Here is an 18,872-nt window from a genome sequence, read left to right on the forward strand (position 1 = left end):
AGAGAAACAGGACTATTTAGTTGTATGTTCTCGTTTATGTTGAATTCTGAAAGCACCTTTTGATTGATCTTTGTTGCAGAGATGGTTCTAGGCAGGAAATAAACCTACCCATACATAATTTCCCTGCACTATTCTGCAGTCTTTTGTTTATATGCTTGCTATATTAAGGAATAATGACTTGCCTAAAGAAGTGGAAAGTTTCATCTTCAACTGTCTCTCAGTTGCTGAAGAAAGCATAACACATTTTTCTTTATTAAGATTTTAATTGTATGCAATTAAATTATTGATATTATGAGCATCCTTGATTGTAAGTACAGTGGAAAGGAGTAGTTATGGAAGGCCCTTTTGGAAACACAGCAACCCTTGCCCCATCTCTACTCAGTCTCTTGCCTCTCTGTCTTTGTAAACCAATTTACCCCAAGCACACACTGGTCCAGAGTGGATCTAAGAAGAGTTGTCCAGTCTGAGTGACATCCCTGCCCATGGCAGGGGATTTAAACTGGATGATTTTTCAGGTCCCTTCCAACCAAACCATTGTAGGTTTCTGTGATTTTTTTTTTTTTGGATTGGAGGCAGAGAGGAAAGCTGTTATTTATGCTGGTAAAGTCTAACATCATGTTTTTCTGTTATGGACAAAGGCCTTGATCCAGTAAAATCATGTAATGGATTTTTCTGCCATTGAATTAATTATCCAATATTTTATTTTCTTTTGTCATATTTTTTCTCTCAGTGGGGTATATTCTGCTTCTTTACCCTTTCAGACCAGTGGAGCTGATCCATCACATCAGAATCACTTTTATTTAGTAGAATTGTGCGTCATGCCAATAACATTTGAAGTATTTACAGAATAACTTGCTGGTCAAGGAAGCTGAAAAGATCAGATGTTGTGTGTTAGGTCTTAACTGGGTTTGTATACTTTCCTTCCCTTTGGAGATCTTATCCTTATACCCTTATCTTATGTGATGTAATATAATTTCATCCTGCATTTTGGAAAATCAACAAAAACTGACCAAACCTGATCTGATCTGTAGATGTTTCCCCTTGTTAAGTTGGCCAGTTTCAGACAAACAATTACTTTATGTTGCACGTAAAAGGGAAAAAGTTGTTGTGTAACTGTATCTGTTCTGGGGAAGAAGTAAATATTGGTTGAAATGACCTTTTGTTTGTTTTAGGACACTGGAGAGCCAGGCTGGTGGAGAGGAGAACTCAATGGTAAAGAAGGAGTCTTCCCTGATAACTTTGCTGTTCAAATACAGGAGTCTGATAAAGACTTCCCTGTAAGTTCTTACACCTGTTGTTTAGTATCACAAAAAACTGTTGATGAAAATAAAGAGAATAAGAGGTCACAGCACATAATGCTGCTTAAAATATTACAATTGTGGCAGTTTTAACTTTATCTTGACCTAGTTGTATAAAAGAAGAAAGATGAAAAGGTTAATCTTTGTGTTTAATGTGTCCATAAATACTAAAGTGAGGCGTATTTTTTGAGATAAATTCTAGTGAGGATGGTCAGATCATTTAGAAAAGGGTGTAGTTCTGATAGCATGGTGTTACATGTTGCTGATTACTGAATTAAACCCTTACTGTTTAGGAAGGAGATAAGCTGTTGTTTTTTCCATCTCAAGTCCTTCAGTAACTAATTACAAAGGGCTGAGTGACCCCTCTAGGTCTGACTGGGATTTTTCTGTGGCAAAACTTGCAGTAGGCTGCAATATATGAAGGATATTTTTGGGATGGGATTTGGAAATATTTTTTCCCCATCTTGTATACTGACTTTTAGAAATTCATGCTGCTCAATGATCTTATAACTTTGGTCCTCATATTACAATTTTTTTTGTTGAGATTAGTGTGTTGTTTTGGCTCTGTCACTTTTGTGACAAATGTTTGCTACACGTTTTGTAGCAAAGATGGTTGTGTTAATTCCCAAGTGTACATCAACCCCAGGTGAAACGGATTCAGCTCCAGATCAGGAGTTATAAATTTATCATTTGTCATGAGTTGCATCACATCCACAGAAACCTACCTCCCCCCACTCAGAATTTACTTTTTGGATGGATTCTCAGCTGTGCAGGGCAGCATAAATGCCATAAAATACAGCAAGAAAGGGTAGGTAGGGTTGCTCTTTCACAATACAGAGCTGTTTCCTTCAGAGAGGGAGAAAATACCATTCTTTTACCCTAAACAGCATTTCCCTGCTTTGATCCTTTATTCTGCTTTGTGTGCAGTGTCTCAGCACAGGATTCACCTTGCACTGAGCAGCTTTGAGGTTCAAGGCACTGGGTGGCTGGTGATCATAATCAGCTATTTGATACTGACTTCATGAAAACACAGAGCAGAACTGTATAATGGCAAGCTGATGCTGAACTCTGTTTAATTGTTTTTGGTGTAGACAACAATGCTGCACAGCTGGATAATGTAGTTACTTTTTTGGGGAAGAAAGAAAATAGAATCTTGTTACTCAGGTTCACTTGCTTTTGTGTCCTCTGAAACGAGAGAAAGAAATTGTATATGGGTTCTTCTCCTTGCTTAATTATATTTCACATGTTAGAATAAAATCTTGCTGCATTAAAAAGAGTTTATTCAATAGCTGTAGGGGCACAGAAGTGAAATCCATCCATAGCAACAGTTTTAAAAATACCCACGGAGAGGCATTTTTGGCAGGGTTGTGTTAGACTGAGCCTGTATGGTTTCAGCAGTGCCTGTGTGAACAAGTGGTTTTGTAGGCTTTTGTATCATTTTATCAGGGAATCTTGTCCACAGTACAACCAGAAAGGCCCCTCTTGTAAAGCAGTTTAATGAATCACATTGTGAGAATGAGTGTTGGAGATCTCTCCTGAGGTGCCAGTCTCCTTTTGGCAGGAGAGAGATTCAACTTCAAGTGTATCAGAAAGTGATGAATGACTGTTTCAAAATAGCAATTTCAAAGTACAAACTGCTGCAGTGTGATACTTTGTACATTTTTAATGGCTGGTGTAGTGTCTCCTGTTTCTCCCACTTAAACATAATGATAAGGAAGCTCAAATCAATGTTTTTCTTGTAACTGCAGTCTTTGAGACATGTGCTGCCAGCATTTATTTGCTTTTTCTTACACTTGTAATTTGAAAGTCAATTAATTGAAGCCAGTCCTCTGATACTTAATTTAGAAGTCTGTTTTTAGTGAGAGTGAATATTTTTGGCTCAAAAAATTACCTGGTTACTCTTTTAAACTGGCATTTAAACTGGCATGTACTAAGATTGAGATTTACGTATTGAAATTAAAATAAGTGTGATCAGAGCAATTCTTTGGACTAAAAAGGATGAAATTATTGGCTTTCAGTTTGTTTTTTTTTTTTCCCCTGTGTTTATGCACATTGCTGAAGCACTGATTTCATTTGACAGACCTGAGTTTTGGTCCTGAATTTTTGTAACTGGTTGTCTGGGAGATATCAGAGGAATTATTCTAGGTCTTTGTTTTTCCTGTCTGAATTGATTGCCTGCTTTATGAAATACTTGGAAATCAGCTAGTAAACAAGCTCCACATTACAGTATGCAAAACAAAACACAAATGAGGCTGCCTTGGAGATAGAGAATATCTATTTGCTTGCTTGCTTGACTTTGGTTTTTCTCCCCTTCATTTTGCAGAGGCCAAAGAAACCTCCACCTCCAGTTAAAAGTCCAGGTATGTAATACATGTATGGTGGTCTGAAAAAATGTTAAATTTCAGAAGCAGTGCATGACTTCGAAAGAAAATTTAGAAGTAACTTTTTATTTCCTAGTAATGCAGCCATAGTCACTCTTTGAGGTTACTTTTCATACTTTATATATTTTGCTGCTGCTGTATATTTTTAAAATTATGATGGAGCCTGCTTTGAAAACATTTTAACAGTGGCTTGCCATTTTCTGGGCTTAAGTGAGTGTTTATAAATGGTGTTACATTCCTTGCAAAAGAGAAGACACAACTTGGCATGAGTCTTATTTTTAGTTAGTGACCAAGATAATTAAAGCTCTTTGAGAAATGTCTGTGTTTATTTTTGCATTCAGCTGCAAGACCTGAATTGCCAACTGGAGAGAAAAAATTCCTTTCTTTGAGGTCTGAAGAAAAAGGTAAGGACAATTTTCTTTGGGGTGACTTGGCTGCTCTGCCAGTAGGCTCTCTGTTCAGGAGCCATTACACAAACTTCCTTGATACCTTCTACTGAAGCTTTCATGTGTGAGATATTACAGAAATATCTTAGTGTTTAGGGGAACTGCTAAACTATTGAAATCTTTATTTCTGTTACTGCATTACATTCTGAAGATTGGTAATTGCACTGCACAGTAACATAGTTGCTATAAATTCATGAAGGGTTAGTTCTGTGACAGTGGCTGCAGTTTTTAGCAGCAGTGGTAAGTTATTAGAAAGGGAAAGGTTAAGTGCTACAAAAATCAGTCTGATCAAAAGTATTTTGAAAGAGCTACACAGAACAGGTACAAGACTCCTTAGATAGATGTTAGTCACAATACTCAGAAATATATATCTCTTGTCCTGTTAATTCTTGCTGTATTCCATATTTTCAAGTTCCACTGAATTTGGAGACATTTACTGTTTTATTCTTCAAATTGAAAGGACACTTTTTTTCCAGAGGCAAAGCTACTATTGTTACCCAAGCAGATTCTAAAAGGCTTCTTTCCATGTTTGAAAAACTTGCCAAATGAAAATGTTTGATTATGTTTAAAAGTGAGATGCTTAAACAACCTTAAACAAGGTTGGGCCTTGCAGATGAAATCCTGATGTTCCTGCAGCTTAACCAAATTACAAAACTACTCTGTCCTGTGAATGGTGGACTGTGGCTGACCAACATTTCTACCAGTGAAGCTGCTGATGGGTTTCTTGGCTTCTTTGGGCAGTTTTTATTACCCCCATTTTAACAAAGCACCTTCTCAGGTGTTGAATATGAAAAACACTCTTTAAAGTCAGTTCTATTTGTTCTGCATGTGAGCAAACAAGTAATTTATCTGTTGGAGCAGTGTCTTCAGGTGTGAATTGAGATGTATGTATGATTCCAGAAATGTTTATCACCTGGCTCTTTTCAAAATTCTTCTAAACTGAAGGAAGTTTAATTTTAAATGCTTCTGTTTGGACTATAGTGTTAGTCTTTGCATAGTGGAGCTCACTGTTCATGGAGGAATATAGGAAAAAATATTGAGTGACACCATCTAAAAAACCTAGCAATGTCAAAGTTACAGAATTACATAAGGTAGAGAACTTTTCTTTACTGAGCTACAGGAAATGCAGGAGGAATAATTTGCCACGTGTTCAGTTGCAGATCAGGTCATAAAAATTACTTTTTTAGATAAGCACTAGTGTTTTACTGGAAGATACACCCATTTATCAGTGCAATTATACTTGTGGAAAAAAAGCCCTGTTAATACTAGTAATTAAACCCATTTAGAATGAAATTGTTCTGTAACTAGTTCTCAGAAAATATTAATTGAGCAGCTCTAATCAGAAGCTATCAAATCATGTCATTTTTATGCCTATTGAGAGACTAATAAATCTGCCTTTATTTGCAATCCAAAGCTGATCAGAAACTAAAAAATAGAGTTTCTATGAATATTTCTGTATTTATAGTGAAGGACACTTCGTGGTGTCGTGTAGAAGTCTTTTTCCAGTGTAAATGTCTTCAGATTTGTATCTTTTATTTCTATTACTTAACTATTCATTTTTAGCCAACACTCATTTTCATTGAGGAGCAAAATCCAAAAAAGGCATCTCATTTTGTCCAGCAGAAATGCCCAGTTTCTGTGCTCATGGTGAACCTTGGCCTTTGGTATTAACTTACTCCATTTATAGACATTTTTTATATTCATATTTTGAATGGGAGTATTAGAAGGGAGAACTGACAGATGAGAGTTCAGGAGCAGGGTTTGATGACAGCATTGTTTTCTGCCCTGTTTATGAACTCACTCATTTTTAAAAACAAAAGGGGTAATTCTCAGCCTGGGGTCAGCATAGCATTAGTAAAGCCAATTGATCTGCAGTTAGTTCTGGCTGGTGTTGGGTGTTGGGTGGGGAGGCAGCAGTGGCTGGTGCTGCTTCAGCATCCTGCTTTACACAGGGCAGGCAGCCCCACCATGTGGCAGATCCTCCCACTGCTTCAGCATCCTGCATTGCTAGCTCCCTGCTGAGAGAGACTGAGACATGGCAGCCAGCTTGTTCTTTTGCTCACATCTCCTCCTGATGCTCAGGTGTCCCAAAGTGGGAAGACAATTCTGCCCCTGAGCAATGCTTCTGACAGAACTATCTCTATCATCTGTTTACTTCCCAATATTCCTGTGAAAGAACATTGGCTTCTTCCTGTTCTAGGGTTGAGGGGATGCTCTATGGCTGCAGGCCTTGTCCAAAGGAAATCAGTTCTTGCCCTGGCAGTTCAGGCACTTTGCTGGCATGGAGCTGAAGCAAATGCCCAGCCCTGCTCCCAGATCCATAGCATATGTGAACATTTTACACCAGATCAATACTTGGTTAAAAGCAAATTGCAGGAGGGGAGGATGGGGAGAATCAAAGCTGAAGGTCACTCTCCCCATCCCATTTTACTGATTCACTGCCCTAGAAGGGCAGTAGCTGTAAAGAACTATAACCCCTTGCTGTAACCTAACAATTATTTTTTAAAAATACTCAGTTCTTTGTGTATACTGAACTGTGGCACAGTTTTACAGGGAGAAGTAGAAGGTTTGCTCTGGCTATCCAACAGGGTAGAGTTAGGACACATGGGTTGAAACCTATTCAACTATTGCTTGTAAAGCAGGTTGAATTTTTCAGTGTCCCATATGTTGTATGTCAGCTCCTCTGTACTGGATTCAGTTAGGCATGCAGACATCGGACAAAAAAATAATTTTTTTTTTATCCATACCTAATTTCTCTTTCTATACGTTAGATAAATTCAGCTATTCAGATAACTCATTTCTCTCCCCCTTCTTCCATAGATAAATTATGCTGCTTGTGTGTGTAAGAAGTCTAGTTACAAACCCTACCTCTTTAAAAGGAAATCAAATGAATTTGTAGAAAAGACAAAGCAGTACAAAAATTCTTTTGGTTTTGTCATTTTCAGTGCAATAATGTGAATCCATTATTTATTACTACTGTTTCATGTCAGTAGGAAGATTTGTCTTACTCTAAGATGAAGCTTTTGAGCTCAGTAAGTAGTTTGTGTATTTTGATAAGGTGTCATTTAAGACACTTGCCTATCTATTTTTCATTTTGATCTTCAAAGAAGGCATTTCTGAGAGCAGGTGCTTTCTAATTGATTAGTAGTGTAAGAATTCTAAACAACATGGGGTTTTTAAAATGTGATTTCCTTTGTCAGATGAAAAAGGAGCTTTGGATCAGAAGCCTTTGAAGCCCCAAGCTCCTCAAGTCCCACCCAAGAAGCCTATTCCTCCAAGCAAGACCAACAGCTTACTGAGAGCAGGGCTGCTGCACCCAAAGCGTCCGGACAAACCTGGTTTGCCATCCTCTGCATCCAAGTCAGTATCACTTGAACTGCAGCCACCAGGGATATTCAGTTTGATTTCTTGTTTGATCTTCCTTCATGGATGAGTTGGGAAGAAATGTGTGCTTAAAGGGTGAAAAGAATGCAAGAATAAGTTTTGCCTTACACCTCCCAGTGTCTTGGTTCTCCTCAGAGTCAGTATTAGTGCTTAACTGACCATGGGGCAGATGAAATTGCTCCTCTGGGGGCTGCTGTAGCAACAGTAACAGTAACAGGCTGGAGTAAAAGAATGTGGGCACAGCCCTTGAGAATTACTATTGTGTAGAAGAAAACCCTGAAAATTTGAGCTCAGTGTTCAAGGCTTGAGCAAGATAGATGGAAGGGAAGAACTGAGCTCAGGTACCTGTGCTAAAGGTACTCACTGTGGCTTATGTTTGCTTCTGGAGAAAGAAGCACTTACTACAGGAACACTTTCAGATTCTCTACTCTTGAGCCTTCTCACTTGACTTACTGGACAAATAGGGACAAATGCTTCTACATACACTTCATTTTTTTTTCCTCATGAGTTTCAAAGTTTAACAAAGACTGATTTTTAATCCATACAATCTCCCACACAGACAATTTTCCTTTCTGTCTCCTTCACAGTAGTTGCTAGGCCCTTACCCTAAAGAAGTGTAAACCAAGAGCTGACTGGTAACTGTCCCTTTGGGATGTTCAGTTGCCTTGAAAGAACCATGAGAAAGTGAGGTTGTGATACATTTGGCCTTGAGCAAATAAAGGAGACAGCTGCTATATAAAGAGCTTACACCTTAAATAACTTTTCAGTATAGAATTGTGTTATATTCACTTGGTATTTTGGAGACTTTCCCAAGTAAAGATTATTTTTTTAAAACCACAAGTCATGATCTTTTCCAGCTTAGAAAATAATTATTGCTCTAAAAGGATGCACATGTGTAGTTAAATCGAGGTCTATAGCAAACTGTGGGCCTTTAATAATTGAAACCTTTAAATCTTAGAGATACTTAAATGTCTGAAAGTTTTTAACATTGTTTTAGGAAGATCAAGCTACTGTCTCTTTTTCTACTGCAAGAAAACTTACAGGCTTTGGGAGGTAAATTAGTCAAAGTAGCACAGTTTATATTTGACATGTACAGGCCAACCATGTGATCAGGCCTGGACAGAATGGGTTTGTGATGACAAGAACTAAGAACTGTAAAGGAAGATGTTGCCTATTCTTTATTTTGGCAGGGGGTTTTAGTACTTTGGATTTTTTCATTGTTGTTCTTGGGTTTTTTTTTTTTTACTGTGAATGATATGAGCCGATATGGAAGGAATGCATGATAGAACAAAAGCTACAAGGTTGCTTTTTCCATATCCAGGAAGAGATAACTTGTTCTTGTCAGCCTTTTTTCCTGTAAGGAAGATTTATTTAATGTCAAGGAGTCAGTTTCTGAATTATTTCAGGAGATATTAGTGATGAAAAATGTTATTCAGCTCACCTGTCGTTTGAGATGTAATATTTTGGACTGAAATGCCCAAGTGTGTCCTATAGTAAAAGTTCTGGATTATTTTCACATGGGTTTTGTGCACATCTGACAACTCTACAAGAGGAACAGAAGCATTGCTTTTCATAGGAGTAGAATTGATCTCCAGAAGCCTTGGTTTTCAAACAAGACTTCAGAAAGTGATAAAATCTGCTGTAATTTTTCAGTTGGCTTCTAATTCTTCATATGTTTCCCTTTTAAATTATTTCACCTCTTGACCAGGTATGTTTTGTCTTTTTTTTCTTACCACAGAACTAATGGAGAAGTTGTTACTCTTCGACCGAAATCTGAAGTTGAGCCAGTAGCAAAACCAAAGTTAGACTCTGAACCATTGCCACTGAGACCAAAATCAGTAGAGGTAGATTCACTTGTGGTAAAGAGCTCTAAAGAATCAGGTAAGAAAAGAAATGTTCTTTTGGGCCTTTCTGTTTGGATTGCCGTGTTTTACAGGATTGGAAAAAGCTTTTTGAGTGATTTACTCAAAGTGCCACAGAGTGCATTTGTGCCTGTGTATTTTTTAGAAGTGCTGTAGTCAGCTGAAGGTAAGAGTCAGGAGGGGATGAGCAGATGTCAGATGCTGAGCTCTGGGTTGTGACAGTGGGCAGGAAGGGAGACAGATAATGGATGGTTCTTTTAATTTAAAAGCTTGGGTTTTTTTGCTGCCTCTTTCATCTTGAGTTTTTTTGAAGTTGTTTTCTTAATGGCTGGTTCAGTTTGTTCTGCTCTTGCAGTTCAGATAGCTTTGCTTTTCTAGCTAACTTCAGAATTCTTAGTAATGCCAGTACCTTTGGCCTCCTGTGATTTAATTCAGAGCTACTCTAGATTTTGACTTTATCATACCTTAAATTGAGGCCTTAAGAAAGCATGGAGCATTTTACATTTGAATAGCATGGTTATGGCTTTGCTTAAAGCACCTTGAACCAAACCTGGCATCTCCTTAATTCTAAATATATCTAGTAAAACCCTTGACAGTGGTTAAAGCACCCACATTTAATGATCGGAATCTCTGTATTGGTACCATTAGCCCTTGACTGACAGTGCATCTGATACCAGACCTCTGTGTGTCACTTAGGCAGAGATCAGCTGCTGTGAGCATATTTTTCTGAACTCTAAATTATTTATATTTTATGAGTAAGCACTTCAGAAAAAGCTGTAGTGAATTATACCTGCAGTGTTCATGTGGCATATCTCAAATGCAACTTTTTGTCTCAGAAAATATTTTAGTAATGATAAATTTAAAAATACTATAAATATATTTGTTTTTAAGCCAAATTGTGATATTCTAGTTGTAGAATAGTTGGTCCAAAGTATAATAAATTCATTGGGATGATAAAAACAATGCATTAAAAGAACTGAAGCAGTTTGGGAATAAAAAGAATACTCCTGACTTTTTTTCACTGAGCTTGTTAAAATATGCTTTTTAAGTGTGAATGCTTTATATGAGGAAAGGTTAATTCATGTATACCTTTAATACAGAAGTTTTACTACTCAGATTAGACAGTAGAAAAAGAAATTCTTTAATAATGAGGGTGGTGAGGCACAGATTGCCCAAAGAAGCTGTGACTGCCCCATCCTGGGAAGTGTCCAAGGCCAGGTTGGTTGGGGCTTGAAGCCACCTGAGACAGTGAAAGGTGAAGATCTCAAAGTTCCCTTCCAACCCAAGGCTTTCTCTGATTATCACTAGGGTTGTGCTAGATGTGTTACTGAGTAGGATAGTATCATTTAACCTCAGGAAAAACTCCCTATGAAAATAGCTGGAATCTTTTTTTTTTTTTTTTTTCTTTACGTTCAGTTACCTTGACATCTTTAAGAGCCAGGGTGGCAACACAGTACTTGTGCTGTCAGGTGTTCTTGTATATACTACAACTTAGAATGTTCTGTGATGCAAACAGAATAATTCTACGCAGAATGAGAAAAAAAAATCTGTGGGGTTTTTTTTTTTTTTTTATGCTAATATAGGTTTTTACAGGCTTATGGAGAAATTAAGGATTTTAGTATCTAGATGGGGCAGGGCACAGGGGTATACAGTGGGCTGATGGGTGAGGTCTGTTCAGTTCTGTTTGGTGCACAGCAAGCAAAGAAGGCTCAGGCAGTTCATGTGGGGCTCCTGCACTGAGAAGGGTCAAGGAGCTGCAATTGAAGGAAAGTTTCAGAAATCCTGTTTTGTCAAATGACTTTCCTTAAAACAATCTGCATAAGTCACTCCTACTGCTCTTGAGAAAAGGGACTGATCCAAACTCCTGCCAGTAAAATGTAATGAGTCTTATGCTCTAATTCTCTACATACTGTGCTGCTAAAGACATAATACCCTGTGCAGCAAGGCTATATAAAACTATAAAAAATATATTGAGTCCTTACATAATGTTTAAGACTGCTTAACCTTACAATAACTAGAGTAGGTATTAATAAAAGGTGAGGGAAAATGGATGGCTGGGGCTGGCGACTGCTTTGCCAGTCTTTATTTTTTATTACTTCTCCCCTCTTCAGATTATGATCCAGAGTTAGATGAATTTTTAGGATATATTTTTTTAAAAAAATATATGTCCTGTTTTTCTGCAGCTTAGTTTGACCATGAAGTGAAGTTTAGATTGAGCCACTTTCAGTTTAGAATAATAAGAAGCTCTAAATATTCTGTAATGAAAAAAACCAACCCAACATGGATCATATTGAAATAACTCCTCTTGAAGTTTTATTTAAAAAATTGCATAAATGTTTCTGTGTTTGATTAGCATCAAGTACTGTAAAAGACTAAAGCTGTAATACTAGCATGCTGAACATGTAAAGCAATTCTGTTTCTTCTACAAATGTTTCGTTTTCCTGCTTTGTAAAATAATTTTTTTGTTCAGAATCTTTTTCTAGACATTCCTCTCCTTGACTTTTCTTTCCAGATTTTGTTTCCTATCCTGTTTGCCATGTTTCCCTTCTTACGTGTCAGGAAATTACCCTACCCTTCTCCATTTTGGTAAGATAACAATCTCTAAGGAAATCCAAATGCTTTATTTCATACACATATCCTCTTCTTAACATCGTGAGTGTGGTTTTCAGTTGTAATTATTGATACTAAAATTTTGGGGTTTCTATTAAAAATGCACTTTTTTTTTTTTTTTTTGTTTGTTTGAATGCCTGTTTTCCTTAGTTGTTAAAGAAGTTGCTTTAAGTAGGCTTTTTTGTTAGGAGCTGGTGGGGACTAAAAGCAAGAAAAAATTTATAGTTGAGCTATTGATAACCCAAACTTATTGTTTGTTTGTAGTGAAATGTGTTCAGTACCTTTAGCACATCTGGTGTATGTAGGTTGAATGGCTTTATTATTCTGTACACACAAAGAACACAATCATGAAGCTTTTGGGCACTTAACTATTTTATAGCTTATAGCTGTCCCCTGAATTTTCTGGGGGAAATCTCAGCAAGATGAGTAATAAGAGAAAGGACACCATCTTTTTACTCCACAGATGAATGTGAGTTCTTGTCTTCTAAAATGTTGGATAAATTCCACTTGTGTCATGGGTGCTTAAACCCCAGCCACATGGCAATAATTTTTTCAGCCACCCTTCAGCTTTACTTCTTTTTGTGAAGGCTTTTTAAGACAAACTCATATGAATACACCTGAAGAATTTACAAATCTGTACAAAGCCTCTCATTAATTGTACCTCTCAAAGCTCCTAACAGCTCTGTGGTGGATCCATGGTAAACTTGTAGAAGAGACATTTCTAATAGTCCATCCTATGTAACTTTAGGCTTAGCTCATCTTCTTAGAAAGGTGCTCTTGTTCAGTCATAAAGCCCTTTTTTGGCCCAGTTTATCTCCAGATGTGTGGCCTTGCTTTTTTGGCACTATGATGGAATTTCCTTTAACAGTTGGTCACAGGCTGTCTGTAATAATCATATTTGATAAATCATTTTATTGATTGAAATGGGTATAGACTGTGAACTTTCAATGGACTTCATCAGTATCTCTATTGGTTTAATGATTTACTGGTTAAATTTTCTCTAAAATAACAAAAAGTGCTGTTTAATTAAAGAGAAACAATCAAAGAAACCCCCTAAGCCTGCAGTAAAACCAATCAACCTACCACCACCACCAAAAAACCCAAAGCCCAATCTTCACCAAACTGTGTTTTAATTTCTTCCCTATACCAAAGCAATAAATTGGAAAAGTAAAAACAAAAGTTCAAGTACAGTCAGAATTCCCTCTGACTGGAATCTGCTGTCAAAATCTTAATGTTGAGCAATTCTCTCAGGTGTTACAAATTCCTTTAGAAGCTCTTAGAAATATGGAAAAAAATCCTTGGCTTTTGTATCATCCCACCATCTGTATTTAAACAGTACACAGTTCAGGACTGTAGCAGTCTTCAAGCCTTGTCAAATATTGTAATTTTTTTTTTCCTTAATATATTCTTAATACTCCTGATGTTTACTGTTTGGAGATAGTACTGGCATTACAATCATAATAGCAACTAAATTTATAATTCTTACTTAAATTTCTTGCAAAATGATTTTTCATTTCTGTAGAATGACAAAAGGATCATTTAAAGCCAGAAAGTAGTAAGATGAGGGAAAAAGGCATAAAATATCCTCTTGTTACCTTTTTAATGATATCTAACTAACAAAAATCCTAATTTGCCCTTTGGCAACCTGGTCTAGTGGAAGGTGTCCCTGCCCATGGCAGGGGCTTGAACAGGGTGATCTTTTAGGTCCCTTCCAATCTGAACCACTCTGGGACTACTGATAACTGAGTAAAGACCATGAAGATTACCCCATGGTCACTGCTGCTTGCAGTGTATTAAGTGAAATATTGGCACAGACTAGGGCAGAAATCCCTTCTCATTTATTTCTCCCCCATCCTCTTTTCCATCAGCTGCTTGCCATTCATTGCTCTTCTGTTTCTTCCTTCTTTTGTTTTCTCCCCTGCTTGTTTAATTGCAGGTGTGATTGCATGTTTGCAAAAGACTGCACTGACATTCTCTTGAATAGAAGTAAAAAGCATCAAAACTGATTGGTAACAGTGCTGTAAAGGAATGGGTGATCAAGTAGGTCTGCAAAGGAGCTGAATGTTCTAAGGCCTTCAAGGATATTAATGCAGAGAACACATTTAAATCAATTAAAACATTCAGTGGAAAACTCAGTACCTACAGCTATAAATGAGCTTTGACAATGTGTGAATAAAACTTGCATTAATCAGATGATTTTAAGATATCCAGACACTGAAGGGGCATGAATGGTCTGGCTCAGTGTACCCAAGGCTTTTTTCTTATCTGGCCTTTAATGGAAACATAGGAAAAGAGATATTGTAGGTTCTATGTGCTAAATCATAATGTCAAGTAAGAATCAGAGGTCATGAAAAAAAAATGAACCCCAAAATCTTGAGTGTTGTTTATGGTGTCTGTAGTGTATATTGTGTGGCATTTTAGTTACAGTCTGTAGAATAAGTAATGATTTGGGTTGTAAATTGTATATAATAACTGTGGTCTTATGTCAATGCTTAAATAAAAAACACCACTCAGTCTCACTAAACATCTGTTGCCAGGTAAGTATATTTATTTTTGTGAAGAAAAGGCTAAGTCCTGTTGTTACTTTGGTGAAATACTTATGTTACAAAGACTAATTTTGGTCAGTTCTTCCTATTATCAACATTTTTTCCTGAAGTTGCCTGTTCCTAGAGGATGTAAAGCTGATCTGAGAGTTTACTTAGAAGTGTGAGCATAAAGAGACTAATGAGCAAAGAGATCTGTGCGATTGAATAAAGTATGAGTGTGGAGTTTTGAAGTGTTTAATTAAAGATTTTATGAAGTTGTGTATTTTATCTTTAGATACTGAACATTAAAAAACTACCCTGCACAGATAGGTGCAGTTAATGTTTTGTTAGCTTTCACCATCCTGTGGGGTACACCAGTATGTACTTCACCATTTTGCTTTTATTTTTGGCCTAGTCACTAAACTTGCATTTTCATGCTTTTCATGCAAGGTCAGTGAAAAAAATAAAAATGTTCTCAAGTAGTTGAATATGGCAGCTCTTGGAAAAAGTAATAAATATATTTTCTGCAGAAGCTGCCATGTTGCTGGAGCATTTCAACTTGAATTTAAGTCCTAGTTGAATTAACTCATATTTTTTTCAAGGGGGAGAATACAGTTTCCCAGATATGTCAAAGTCATGTGGTTGTTTCAGACACCTCATGTGTTGTATATCTGAAAATCCTCGAAACAATTAGAATTCTGCTAATTCTCTTTTTGTGTCTCAAGTTTAAAAAAAAGTGATAAAAAGAACACAGCAAAACCTTCTGGTCTTGATGGTGGTCTCTGTTTTCCTCTTTTTTAGATCTGTTAAGCTTTGATGATGTCATAGCTACCTCAGATAACCTGTCTCACCCGACGGCGAGCCGGCCCAAGATGCCTGGTAGGAGGCTGCCCTCCCGTTTCAATAGCAGTAGTCCTGTGAGTATTTTGGGGTGTTCTCCTAGTAGGGAACTAAAAACTGCCTTTCCAAGGAACAGGACTGCCCTGGGCAACAGTCTTGTAAGCCATTTATCTGGGAGCAAAATACTGCAGGGGTTCAGTTCCTGTAGGTTTTGTGTGCAGGGAGGTCCATTCCCAGCAGGGAAGTGAATGTAAGAGAAACATCTGGAACTGTGTTGCAGCTGAAGGAGTGTTCCTGGTCCATGGGGTGTTGCTGCAGGAAATGCTCAGCTCTTCTGGCCTCACTGGTGAAATGGGTCTTGTGGATACACACAGATCTGAAAGTGTCTCTAGTGACTTTGACCATTGGCCACTATAAATTTGTAATTTAATGCTGCTGTAACGTGGGGTTTGTGGTCTCAGTGCCAATGTGAGGTTGGCAGACAATGAGAAGCAAAGTCCCTGAAATCAGTTTTTGTCACTGGATGTTGCATAGTTAGTCATGCTAGTTACCATCTACAGTTCCTGCTCATTTGTGTTTTGTGGGAGCACCTACAGGCTCCCAAAAGTGTCACAGACTTAAGTATTGCAAATACACTTGAAAATCCTGCCCAAGATTCCCATGTTTGATTTAAGTTCAGCTGAATGTGGAGAAGGAAAAGTTCTGACTGTCAGGGACAGAAAAGTCTGCTAGTGTAACAATTTAAGTTTAGTTACATAGTTTTCTTCTCTACTATTGCATTTTTAGAAACATGTGAAAGCTTTTTCTTTATTTACTTTATTTACTTTATTTATTTACTTTTAAGTTTTGTTGTTTTTTGTTGCCTTTTTTTTTTTTTTAATTTTGAAAACTTTTTCATTCCTTATGAATGGTTTACCAGGCAAGTCAAAATGTGGGTCCAGAAAAAATTTTGAAGGTGCAGAAAGAAGAAGAAAGTGCCAAACCAAAGCCAGTTGAAACAAAGAAGGTATGATACTACCAAGGAGCCAGGGGAGTACCAGGCAGCTTGATGTTCTGTTCATCCTGTTCCATTTCCAGTACAGGTTCATGCAACCATCTGAATGCCAGTGCTTATGTTTAAGTACAAGTGAGCTGAGTCATTTAGTTTAGTAAAGTTCGTATTAAAAAAATTTAGTATTGAAGCTCATTTATACTTTCTAAGTGCCTAAGTGCTGATGAGAACTGTTCTATCAGGTGGTGTTTCCCAAATAAGTTCCATATCTGCTCAACCTCCAGTTTCCTGACAGGCAGAACAACTGAGCAGATCAGCAAAGTGCACAAAAGTTTGTTTATAATGATCCACTGGGATCCATTAAATCCTTTTTTTTTTTTTTTTTTTTTTTTTTTTGTCTTTCAAGCATAGAGGAGTGCAGTGTAAGTACTTGTTATTTTTAGTGACTACAGGGACCTCAGGTATTAATTAAGTATAAAGTAAGTATTTCATATACTCCAGTAATCCATTCAAACTGGACATTGTTTTTTACCTTTTCATTAGAAAATTAAGGGAACTTTAGCTCCCATTCTGGTACAACCTGTGTGCTGTAAGTGTTCAGTTCATAAAGATTTCACTTCTTTCCTTTCTGCTGATTTATTTTTTAGCCATCTGCATTCAGCCCACTGATTCCACCTTCATCTCAGAGACCAAGTTCTGTCATACTCGACTTTCTACCTGGAGACCTCCAACCTAAAGGAGAAGCAGATGATGAAAAAAATTCTGTGGAAGAGCTCAGGAGTCAGATTAATGATTTATTGGGTTTAGTAGATGCACTGAGGAAAGAGCATGGGTAAATATTTCCTTTGTCAATCTGCACAGGGTTATATAGACATCTTATAAATGTCTTCAAAGCCAGACTTTGAAACAAGAAAGCTGTTCTATGTTAATAACATATTAATACATAAATTCAGATATTTTTTATTGAAAATGATCTTACTAAATGTCCTAAATACATACAGATTTGATGTCAGAGTATTTTTGGAATTCGTATACATTTTTTGCCCTCCTACTTAGCATGCCTGCATACATTACATCTTTTTTAAAGTATTTCTTAAACAGTTTGTGCTTTCATTGTAAGGAAAAGTAGTTAATTTTTTGTGGTAATGGCATAAGTACATGTGCAGGCCTTGTGTAACACTGTGCACCAGTACTTGCAGTGTAGACATGGCTTGTAGGAACTTGATATTCTAAGTAATTTATTCTATGTGTAGAAGTAGCCAGGTTATTTTAGGTTATTTTAGCTTGAATTCAACTTTAAATATTAAATAACAGCACAAACTTTTAAGTAGCCTCCATAAAATTGGGATTAAAAATTAAGGATAGATGAATAGTTGTAGGTAACAAGTGTTGAGTGGTGGTGGAAACTTGTCCAACAGATGAGTAACAATTCACTGGTGGGCATGTGCCTTGTTTTGTGAATCCCACTTGTAAAATTTAAACAAGACCTGTGCATCCTGTCCTCAGTAATTTGAAGTTTCTTTTTCCCCCTCCTAACTTCTGTTTCTATCTTAACTACTGTTAGGAGAGAACTGGAAAAACTAAAGAAGGATTTGGAAGAAGAGAAGCTGTTGCGAAGCAGTCTGGAGGTAATGTTATCACTTTGGGGAGTTGAGGGGTGTGGAGGCTTCATTCTGGGATTTGATGTCACAGGAAAGTCTTGCCAAACCTGTTCAGTCTCTTTTTGTGTTGCTGTTTTATTTTGTGATTGAATGAATGTCTCGTGAGGTATTTGGATGTCTAGAGAAGATCCAAGTTCAGCTTTCTTTTTCTGGATTATTATCTGTGACACTCAGTGTGGAGGTTGGATTTCAGTCTAGCATTGCTGGATTCTGCTCTTTGCTAGAAATATGTCCAACTGGACAAGTTCCAAGAGAAACAGTTAATACTTTCCATTTATAAGACTTAAAGACCTATTTAATTTAGGTAATCAAAAGAAAAACAGGGCAAAAGTAAACTCTAAATTTTGATCAATTATTTAAGTATTAAGTATGGAGGATTTGCCAAAATAACAGAATGCATCTGAAAAATTTCTTTATGAATGAGCACCACTCCTCAATTTACTGATGAAGAACACTACCTGCAGTGCAATATGATGCCATTAAGTAGTTAATAGGATGAGCTCATTGTAGGAAATTATTTCAGCCTGGTGCAAAAGGGCATTTTATTTGTGAAGTAGTACCTCTTGTTGGCTACAAAGCTGCTTGAAACACGAGTGAAACTTTTGGTGAGTCACTCTTTAATGTGACTCTAAAGCAATCTATGAAGATGCCTTAAATATGCAGTAGAGATGAAGAGGATGTAACTCCAGGTCCTCTGTCCATTTCAAGAAATACAAATTAATCCAGGTAGTGTTTTGCATGAAAGGCTGTTTTAGGAAGTTACTCTCAGGTGATGGTGCAGCATTACATGGGGACATGTTAGGTGATTCCATAAACCAGCTTTGACTTCTTTTTTCAGAGAGAGTGTATGCAGATAAACTGATTTATAAAACAG

At 37.1% G+C, this 18,872-nt stretch overlaps 1 protein-coding gene across 1 annotated transcript in view; it reads left to right on the forward strand.

The window, feature by feature from the left end:
- Nucleotides 1–18,872, forward strand: part of CD2AP (CD2 associated protein) — a 76,839-nt gene that overhangs the window by 55,414 nt on the left and 2,553 nt on the right. Inside the window, exons 9-17 of the mRNA XM_056487248.1 lie at nucleotides 1,173–1,277; nucleotides 3,622–3,658; nucleotides 4,021–4,083; nucleotides 7,326–7,485; nucleotides 9,248–9,390; nucleotides 15,308–15,423; nucleotides 16,266–16,352; nucleotides 16,985–17,169; nucleotides 17,902–17,965. Coding sequence (XP_056343223.1) covers nucleotides 1,173–1,277; nucleotides 3,622–3,658; nucleotides 4,021–4,083; nucleotides 7,326–7,485; nucleotides 9,248–9,390; nucleotides 15,308–15,423; nucleotides 16,266–16,352; nucleotides 16,985–17,169; nucleotides 17,902–17,965 — 960 coding nt within the window. The remainder of the gene's footprint in view (nucleotides 1–1,172; nucleotides 1,278–3,621; nucleotides 3,659–4,020; nucleotides 4,084–7,325; nucleotides 7,486–9,247; nucleotides 9,391–15,307; nucleotides 15,424–16,265; nucleotides 16,353–16,984; nucleotides 17,170–17,901; nucleotides 17,966–18,872) is intronic.

This window comes from Oenanthe melanoleuca, chromosome 3 (genome assembly GCF_029582105.1).
Source record: "Oenanthe melanoleuca isolate GR-GAL-2019-014 chromosome 3, OMel1.0, whole genome shotgun sequence".
Lineage (NCBI taxonomy): Eukaryota > Metazoa > Chordata > Aves > Passeriformes > Muscicapidae > Oenanthe > Oenanthe melanoleuca.